We start from the raw sequence: 10,073 nt of genomic DNA on the forward strand, positions 1-10,073 counted from the left end.
CCCTTAACAGATCAAAACACTGCACAATTTGGAACCCATGAAACAAAAACTCAAGTTCTCAACATATGCCAAACTCAAATCTCAAGAGACCTTTTCGAGCTGCGACCTCTATGCCACCATGTTAGCTTGAGCTTCGGCTAGCAAGGGCCATGGCCGCTACAGCTTTGGGCCACAAATCTTGTGGCCACCATGGCCATGAGTTATTTTCGAGCCATGAATCTTGAGGCTACCATGGCTATTCAAGCTTAAAGGTCGCGGTGACCATGATGCGCCAATGACCACTTGAGATTTGCGAACCTCAAGCTTCACGGCTTGAAAAACAAGCTCAAGTGGCCATGGCGTCTATGAGAATGAGATTGAGCGGCCATGGCTGTGGCAATGAAAAAGGCAAAAGGAAAAAAAGAAAGAAAGAATGAAAAAACAAAGAAACGACTAAAGACGGCAAAGAATGACATGTGAGATATTCATCGGTGTCAATGGAGTTCACATGATGAGAGCGAGATTTGGGTCCTGAGTAAAAATTAGAGCCCTTTCATTAGACAAAAAGAAGAAGAAGTTCGGAGCGGAATTGGAATCTTTGTAGGGGAATTGAACTAGTGAAATTAGTGCGAGGCAGCATGATGTTGTATGGGGTCACAAATAGGTCTAAAAGTTGACGTGGTTGACATTCTATGGCGATTGCTCTCTCTCTCTCTCTCTCTCTCTCACGTGACAAAAGTCGCCAAGGTCACAATTGAGCTCTTCTAGAGTCGAATGGCACTTGTTCGATCTTCACTCCTTTTCTTTCACCGTATGCTCCTTTATCGTTTTGCTTTTCATGTTCTCTTTTCGCTTTCACAGCTCACGGGGTTCCACTTGGACGCAATTGTTGACACCACGAAGTCTCTCTTTATAATCAACACAAAGTCGATTTGGTCAAAAAGAATTTGGAAATGAAATCGATATCGACAGGATGTGTGAGTTACAGACAATAATGCCGTCATTGAAAATTACAGAAGGAACTTATCGATAACTATGGACGATGATTATCGTTGACTATGAAATATAGCTATCGATGTACAATGGCGAGAGGTTGACAAACATCTCGTTTCGATGAGAAAATCGATTTGTGATGTCGATGTTGTCAATTAATTTCGCCAAGTGTTGGACACCGGGAAAAAGAAAGGAGATGGAGTGAAAATGTTGATTAGAGGGTTGAATTTCGCTAAACCATTTATGGACAAGATTGGTGAACAAATAGGAGACTTAGATTTCGGAGGTGTAGTTATGACTATACTTAACATAATAACTGCTAAAGGGCGGTTACGATTAGGCGATGCAAACTAATCATCCATCATCAAAATACATATACCCGCCTTTTGTATCTTTCAAATTTATTCTTCTTCATCATCATTATACCAATTCTTTTAATTTCAATAATTTATAGCCTTTTGTATCTTTAAATTTATTCTTCTTCATCATCATTATACCAATTCAATTCCTATAAAAAACACATCTAAAAAAAATTAAAGATAAACTTTTTGGTGAAAGACTTTTTTCACTAATTAGATCAATACGCATTTTAAGCCGCGTTTATTGTCAAATAAGGGGATACGCCAACCATGAGAAAATGAGAAATGAGAACACTATGATAGGTTTACAACTGTTTGTTTAGCACAATCAAATATAGGAAATGAATCTGACCAAATATATATATATATAATCCACCCGACAGCCCATGTCCATTTTTCAACCCATGTCAATTCGTGTGACTATTGCAGTTGTCCTGCGTAGGACCTTCCAACTTTTTATTTTATTTAAAAAAAAAAGGCTTTTTATTCATGAGGAAGCAACAATAACAGTTCATCCCCCGTTATAGTTATATAATCTTTTGTAATTATGCACTTTATATATATATATATATATTTATGTGGGGGCATTTGTAAAATACAATTAAACCATAAAAAGTTCAAGATGACATGGAAATTGATATTTATTCTCGGAATGTTTACTAATATAATAAGCTGCGATTTCTGATGTTGACATCACGCCCTATAAATTGTTCCGAAAGCGAGAAAGAAGTGGGTAAATATGTCGAGATAATACTAAATACCGTCTAGCCTATTTAATTAAAAAAGGAAAACCACCAAAACATCTAAATTATGTCAACTATGATACATTTGCCTTAAATTTTTTGTGACATCTAGAATCCCGAACTTGTAGCGGCGTGACACAATTACCTTCCATTAGGATTCTATCAATGAGCAATTTTAATAATTTGCTTACATGATGGGGGAAGGCCAACGACATTGACATGACACCCCATCATTTTGGTTAGGAAATCATCTGACGAAATCTTGACATAGAGTAAATATATCATATAAGTATAGATTTAGAGTTTTTTATGTCACAAGAAAAAATTTAGAGTTTTGAGTATTTGATGATATGAAAAAAAGTTCGAAGTGCACGTGTCCTAGTGTGCATATTTTGGGGTTTTTTGTGATTTTTTCCTCTAATTAAGTAATCTATAGGCAGGGCAAACAGATCGGCCGGCTTTAATTTGCACACAAAGACGTGTTGATGTGTTGTGTCGTGCCTTGTCGCATGTCACGTGTCTATATCAGCATCGGCATTGGCGCTATTAATTTGATCGCATAATAGTAATCTTAAATAGGAAAGAACCTACTTGGTCAGACCAATCTAAAAACTTTATTAGTCAAAAAGGAAAGTAAATTTATATATTAAACTCATCAATTCATTATAAATCGAAACTAAATCAACAAATCGATGACCAAAAGAGTCCAAAACCAATAACCAGACGAATCGAACTTATCAATTAGTCGGGGTGCGGGACCCGGCATTTGATTTCCCTGTCGATTCATCATCATTCGTCGGCCCGAGGCGCTGCACCGTACGCACTCGTATGATTGGGCGAACTGTCCGAAAGATCCGCAAGAGTCAGCGAATTCCGTTTGACTTTTTTTTGCTCGCGTCGGGACAGCAGCCGACGCGCCGATGAACTGCGCCGTGTCGGGACTCCGTGGTCATCTTGGCCGAGTCATGCACGGCGCCGCCCGGCCTACGAAACGCGCGCTCTTCCAGGTCGTCTAGCTCTTCGTTCGCTTCGTCGTTGTCGTTCGGCCCGCGACTGCAGCTGCTGCGGCAACGCTCGACCCAGCTTCGATTTCGTAAAGCAGAGGTCTCTCTCTAGCGTGCTCAGTTGCGGGGGTGCTTTCGGGAGTTATTTGGTAACTAGCAGTGATGACTCGGGCTGGTCTTTGATGGGTTGGGCTGACTATGTTGTCTCTGGTTCAAGAGCTTGTCAGTCCGTGAAGGTGGCGGTGGCACGGCTTTGGGGGACAAATGTTACCGAATCTCATGCTCTAGCCTCGAAGCTTTGAAGGCGATGTTCTTGTTCCCTGAACTGGTCAATTTTCTGGATAGGCAAATGCTAGCTGCCCAGCTTTTTTTCACGTGATGCAGATCGAGGGGTAGTCGGAGTATGTCGATGGGCTGAAGGCATCTACTGAAAATGAATCAGATATAGTTGGATTCAGAGATTGGAAGTCAAAGTTCAGTGATCAGATTGTAAGCTTCATTAAAGTACAATAAGTGTAGATGGAACTTACCCGTAGGAGTTAATTGTTTGCCTTTTCTCTTACACAGGTGAGTGATTGCGTGCTGTTAGGATATTCACACATATAAGTTGAGAAGACTCTCGATCATCAGTTTCTATCCAAAGTTTCCACTAAGTTGTTGAGAAGGATCGAGAGAAATACTATAGATGGTCCTCCCTCTAGTCTTTCCTTATTTTTGCATGATGAAGGTAGAATATGTGTTAGCTAATGGAAGAATTAGGGATACATCTCGTGTCAGAACAGTAAAATAAGAGATATTTTGCTATATTCACTTGTTGAAGCAAGTATTAGTGTGCAATTCGGACAAAAAAAAAGCAGCAACTTTTGGTAACCAGGGGCTTCTTGATGCATTAACATCTTTAATGATCATTTGTCCCCTTTAATGCAGCTGTTTACATGTAGGCTAGACATTTTTCTCAGTTCTCATAGAAGTACTAGTTCAGTTAAAAATGATAATGACTCGGTGGAGCTGAAACTGATGTAAAGTGTTAGGTAGGTTTGGCACTACATATCTCTTGGTGCATGTGAAACCTATCAAGTAATGAACTTTTGAGACCATCACCTTCTTGTGTACTGATCTGGTAGTAATGGTATTTCAATACATCAACTTCACATGCAAGAAATAGTAGTGGACCCGGATAGAGGTGATCCAAGACCACTTGACACTTGTTCTGATCCATAAGAATGAGGATCTGTTTATTTCAGCTGCTAAAGCTTTTCAGCGTGCAAAGCTTCCTCATGTGAAGACAATATGTGAATTTCAGAAGCTCTAAATGTTATGCAGGAAAGCTACTAAATTTCCAGATTTTGAATTTCCAGGTCATGGATCATCGAGATCATGAGTTTGTAAAAGGCGGAAGTACCTAGTTCATCAGCCATTAGTGGTCAAAACAAGGTTTTGATTCCAAATTGGAATTCAGGCCTGTGTTTTTTTAGTTCCTGTAGTGATAACTTTGATCTGTGATAATTGTATAAACATTTCCACCAATTAGAGGCCATATTCGCGGTTGCTGAAATAAATGAACACTTATTAATTAAGATAAGCCCTGATGGCTATCTGATAGACCAAGTAGTTTTACTCATCCTTATCCCTCATTCAGTTGATATTTATCTTCATATATTTCATCAGTAAAATTAGTTCAAGAAAAATAAAGAGGAGGATATCGTGTAGCAACCTTAAACATTCAATGAACTCATGCCTATCACTTTAATTACATCAACAATTTTAGCCATTGTACTCTTACGCTCTGCAATCAGGGAAACCGACTATTCGATAATGGTTTTCTTTTCTGGTTTATTAAAGGATCTCTTGTCCAGATGTATGAACCATTGTCCATGGACAAACAGTGTTCAAACCTTGAATTTTTCCCTCGATCTTTTGATGTCCTAAATCACTGTGATGTACTAAAATTAAGACAAAAGGAACATCCCTCATGTGTTCTGTTTTGAATGTGTAGGTCCTCCCTTAATGCTTCAGGGCTCCTAAAATGACGGTTGGTTGTCTTGGCATTGGATATATTATGGGAATGGAGAAATATGTGGTATATCTAGCTGTTCTTCTTCTTGTCATTTGTTGCTTCAGTCATGTGAGATCTGATTTTCTGGAGCATAGATACAAAGTTGATGACGCAGTTCCTCTTTACGTCAACAAAGTGGGTCCATATTACAATCCAAGGTAATTATCAACCTGTCGATTTAGGAAGCTAGCTTTTCATTTTTCTAGAAAAGTGTGGAGTGCATGGTAAGCATGCTGTCTGTAGAGGATGAAATGAAGTATGAGTTGTATGCTTGCAGTCAGCTAAGATCACGGTTGTTTAAATGTGGCAGTTTGAGGTTCAATACTATGTTCTGATGCTAGAAGTATATACATTGTCTTTACATTTATCAGATCTGCACAAGTCTTTCCTCTTAATGATGTTCTGTATATACTTTCTTACTTCCTGTTCGTGTGATGGTTACAGTGAAACATATGGTTATTACAGTCTTCCATTTTGTCGACCAGGTTAGCCTTGCAACATGTACCTAAGTTTTGTTTGGGGTTCAAGTGCCTCAATTTCGTCCTTTTCCCCAATTATGTATGCATGTCATATCTTTCCCCAATTCTTCGCATTTTCATGATGACAGATCATTTGGAGGAGAAACAGGAGACTCTTGGTGAGATATTGAATGGAGATCGCCTAGTAACTGCTCCATACAAAGTAAAATTTCTACAGCAGAAGAATCATGAGGTTGCGTGTGCAAAGAAGTTGACAAGTGAAGAAGTCTCTCAAATCCAAGCTGCAATCAAGCAGTATTATATATTTCAGATGTACTGTGATGACTTGCCAATCTGGGGATTTATAGGAAATGTTGAAGGATCATCAACAAATAATTCAGAGCACAAATATCTCCTTTACCAGCATTTCGAACTTGAAATCTTTTTCAATAAGGATCAAGTAATAGAGGTTCATTTGTTGATGCACCCTAATGAGGTAGTGGAGTTGGCTGAAGGCAGGGATATGGATATAGAGCTACAGTACAGCGTGCATTGGATAGAAACAAATGAACATTTCCATGAAAGGACTAAGAAGTATTCAGTGCCACGCAATTCTTCAATACACCATTTTTCAATTATAAATTCATGTGTGACATTTCTGATTCTGTTTGGATGCCTTTTAATTTACTATATGAGAGTCATCCGGAAGGATTTCTATGAGTAAGAGTGCAAGCATTTGTCACCTTCTTTTCCTTGTTCTTATTGTGTTCTCTCTAACTATGCTATGGAATATGTGTTTTTACATGTTTGATCGCTTGGCAGTTTCATACCTGAAGACACAGCAGTAGACAGAGAGCAGACAGGATGGAAGTGCATCCGTTCTGATGTCTTCCGGTATCCAAAGAACAGGTCTTTATTTGCTGCATCCCTCGGTTCTGGTGCTCAGTTGTGCATTCTGTGAGTTTCTTGACCAATCAATGCGTCTGAGATCATCTTACTCAACAGGCTGATCGGAGGTCCTCTAACTTCTTGTGTTATAAACTTTTGATTATTTACAATCTTTTTTCTCAGAGCCACATTTACTTTACTACTTGGGCTTCTGGGTGTATTTTATCCATTCAACGGAGGAAATTTGTTCACAGCATTGATAGTCCTGTACACCATGACTTCTGGCTTTGCTGGATATTTAGCTGTCTTATTCTACTGTCAGATTGAGGGAAAGAATTGGGTATGTTCTAACAGGCTAAATGTTAAGCATCTCCATTTGAACACTTTCATATTCATCATGAAACTTGAGCCTAATCTTCTGAGTTTTACAACAGGGCAAAAATTTGCTGCTGACAGGGTCTTTATCTTCTGTGCCATTGTTTCTTATATTCTGCTTCCTTAATACTGTCGCGGCGTCTTACCAAGCAAATGCAGCACTTCCTCTAGGAACAATCTTGATATTACTGTTGATTTGGATATCGCTTGCATTACCATTGCTTGTTGTTGGGGGAATAGCTGGGAAAAAGAGCCACGGTGAGTTTCAAGCTACTTGTGAGACCTCAAAGTGCCCCAGAGAGGTCCCGTCGCTCCGATGGTACAGGGGCACTCTTCCACAGATGGTCCTGGCAGGTTTCTTGCCTTTTTCTACAATCTACATGCAGCTGCATTACGTGTTCATGAGCATGTGGGGTAATAGGGTCTATACCCTTTATAGCACGATATTTGTCATCTTCATTATTCTGCTCATCACAACTTCGTTAATCACCGTGGCTCTGACGCACTTTCAGCTAGCCGCCGAAGATCATCGATGGTGGTGGAGGTACATCTCTCTCTCTCTCTAATGCCACTTTTTAAAACTTTTTGCTAATGATGGAAGTGATATCTCCTTTTTCTTTCCATTTATTTTCCTCTTTGTTTATTTCATCAAGTAAATGTCAAAGTTGAAAGATAGTCCTCCAAAAAAAAAAAAAAAAAGAACAGTGGATGTTTATGAGTTGGATCAAACCCAGCTACCTATATCACAGGTGCAACACCAATCTTCTGGTTTTATAATGACAGAAACGACAAAAGTTGGTTCATATATGTTAAAACACAATAGTCTTATATGAGAAACCAGTCACCACATATATAAAAATTTTGACAATATAAGACAAATTCTTGCAGTCCTGATACTTCTCTAATTGGAATAGAGGATCTATAACCTTGACATCCGTGAAATTGTAGGACATGTGAATATAGGAATTGAGAGTGTTCAAAAGGCTATGCCTCTGCACTTCACATGAATCGAAAGGCTACTGCTATTACAAATGTTTAACTGAAATTGAATATGTGTGCTCATTGGAACTGCAGTTTTCTGATTTACCGGTTTAGAGGAAAGAAATTAGGAATAATTTTGGCTTGCTTGCATTTAAGCATTTTTCCCATATGTACTAAGCTGTTTAACAGACCATCTATATTCTCTTTAGGTACTTCATTTGTCCATAATGATCGAATATGACTTATGGGGGCCATGCCACCCAAATGAATACTTTGGCAATGGTCTTTTGTGAGTGGGCTGCTACTTATGTATCACTTAACAATCCTCTCCTACTCCATGTGAGATCTGAATGTTACAAATTCCCCCACTTATAGCATGTTAGTATCGAACTATAGAGACGAGACCCACACCAAGCAGGTAGGATATATCATATTTCCCACACTGCCAGTTGGTGCATTGCTCCGATTCCTTCAATACCAAGTCGGCCCTATCCACGAAAACCAAGACTGTGTAAAAGCATTAAAGTGGATGGATAAAATAAGTAATTCACTTGTGAAAATTTTTTTGCATTTATTTTTTTAATTCGCTTGAGCAATATTACCTTCGAGGGGTCAAGAATAGGTCTTATATCATGTATCAAATTCTTCAAGTTGGAAATCTCAAGTTTTCATGGAAACTGTAAGGTTGAGGATGCGCCGGCAATAGTAATTGAAACATATTTGAAGCGACTATTATAACTGGCAATACAAGCATCTCATCCATCTTCATGAAATTCTACTTGAGAGGGCTTATCAATACGTCTTGATAGTGCCAGCTCTTAGCATGCCTAATGCCAATTTTGAGCAGTAGGATTTACACTATCTGTTTAATTTCAGTCCTATCATATCAAGACTGGAATCAAGACTGGAATGTGATGCACTTAACAAATGTTTGAGTTTGAATTGTGCTTGCAATTCTTTAACCAGGTTATCCTAAATTTCGAGTGCTTGTAGTATCATCAAGGACCCGCATTAAGTCTTTAGTCCCATTGACGTTCATCATGGATGACCACTGAAACCCTTATATCATGGTGCTTGAAAGCTGGCCGGAAAACAGTTGACACAACGCATAGTGTAATGATTGCTCCGATTGTCATAGCTGTACTATTTATTGTTGTTTGCAAAATGCAGCTAATAATTATAATGTGCATATTATCTGAATGAGATCCTGTTTCTTGACATTGTCAGCCTCCCAGGCTTAGCCTTTTCCCTTTAATTGAAGTGTCTGCATTCGTTTATAAGGATTGAATTGATTGTTTTGCTCACTTCAGGTCCTTTCTGTGTGGTGGATCAGTTGGTCTGTATGTCTATGGTTTCTGCTTCTACTACTGCTATTGGATATCGCACTTCTCCGGCTTCTTACAACTCTCTTTCTTCTTCGGGTATATGGCTTGGATCTGTTATTGCATCTTCCTCATGTGTGGGTCCGTGGGGTTTTACGCATCTCTGCTATACGTTCGGCACATATACAGCTCTATCAAGAGCGACTAAGAGTGTTTTTGCTCCAACAACACTATAAAGTCCCATCACGTTCCTTCCTATGGATGAAACATAGTGAGGCACCGTCTACTATGTCTGGTCAGGACATGCCATCTTCATCTTCTGTTTTAGCCTTTTCTGATATGTATAGATGATGCCCGGGTTTCCCAATGACAGAACCAATGGTGTTACTCATAAATGTGCATTATAATGCATCTGTCTTCGCATCGACACAAGCATATACGCCAGCAACTAGCAATGGTGCATGCACACAATTGCTTACCCTTCCCCTTCGGGAGGCTCGGTTATCTTCAGGGCTGTTTTATCATCTGGCGATGTATGTTATAGTACTGAGGGAAGTTCTCCTAGTTTGTTCTCCAGGTTAAAGCTATGAATACATCCATGAGACAGTGCATCTTATGGCATGGAATATGTCATGTTTTCATACCTCGGAATCTGTCGGATATATGTAATGCCGCAGAAGTCGGAGATCGCTCGTCCTCCAAAGCTTATACAAACACCCTTTTTCTCATCTGACGTTTACTTTTTGTCCAAGTGAACAGCACTGAATGGATGGCATTCGCCTCATCGTCCAGGACAATCTTTCTCAATTCTCAGCCACCTGGCTTCCCACATTTTCTCTTCAGTCCTGGTCTATTGTGTTGTGTCTGCTGCAACAGACGTTACAACTTACAATTGCCTTTTCAACCATTCCCAGC

At 39.3% G+C, this 10,073-nt stretch overlaps 1 protein-coding gene across 4 annotated transcripts; it reads left to right on the forward strand.

Annotated features, from left to right (window-relative positions):
* The first annotated feature begins 2,880 nt into the window (after positions 1-2,880).
* LOC104453623 (transmembrane 9 superfamily member 3) lies at positions 2,881-9,886 on the forward strand. 4 transcript variants are annotated; one of them, XM_010068230.3, is made up of 9 exons: positions 2,881-3,567; positions 3,646-3,805; positions 5,075-5,292; positions 5,579-5,619; positions 5,742-6,312; positions 6,415-6,549; positions 6,664-6,820; positions 6,915-7,399; positions 9,147-9,886. In XM_010068230.3, the coding sequence occupies exons 3-9, from the start codon at positions 5,105-5,107 to the stop codon at positions 9,364-9,366; spliced, it is 1,797 nt and encodes a 598-aa protein (XP_010066532.2). In that variant the 5' UTR covers positions 2,881-3,567; positions 3,646-3,805; positions 5,075-5,104; the 3' UTR covers positions 9,367-9,886. The 4 variants fall into 4 exon arrangements, with proteins under 4 accessions (XP_010066532.2, XP_010066534.2, XP_010066531.2 ...); XM_010068232.3 differs by lacking the exon at positions 3,646-3,805 and having other exon boundaries at positions 2,881-3,645; XM_010068229.3 differs by lacking the exon at positions 3,646-3,805 and having other exon boundaries at positions 2,883-3,567.
* Positions 9,887-10,073: the final 187 nt, after the last annotated feature.

Source organism: Eucalyptus grandis, chromosome 7, assembly GCF_016545825.1.
Source record: "Eucalyptus grandis isolate ANBG69807.140 chromosome 7, ASM1654582v1, whole genome shotgun sequence".
Lineage (NCBI taxonomy): Eukaryota > Viridiplantae > Streptophyta > Magnoliopsida > Myrtales > Myrtaceae > Eucalyptus > Eucalyptus grandis.

What these genes read in the sequence shown, in the direction of transcription:
- LOC104453623 (XM_010068232.3), top strand. Translation starts at nt 5,105, where the DNA reads ATGACGGTTGGTTGTCTTGGCATTGGATATATTATGGGAATGGAGAAA. An exon ending in GGTCCATATTACAATCCAAG is followed by an intron (nt 5,293 to 5,578) that starts GTAATTATCAAC and finishes TGATGGTTACAG; the next exon opens with TGAAACATATGGTTATTACA. An exon ending in GGTGCTCAGTTGTGCATTCT is followed by an intron (nt 6,550 to 6,663) that starts GTGAGTTTCTTG and finishes CTTTTTTCTCAG; the next exon opens with AGCCACATTTACTTTACTAC.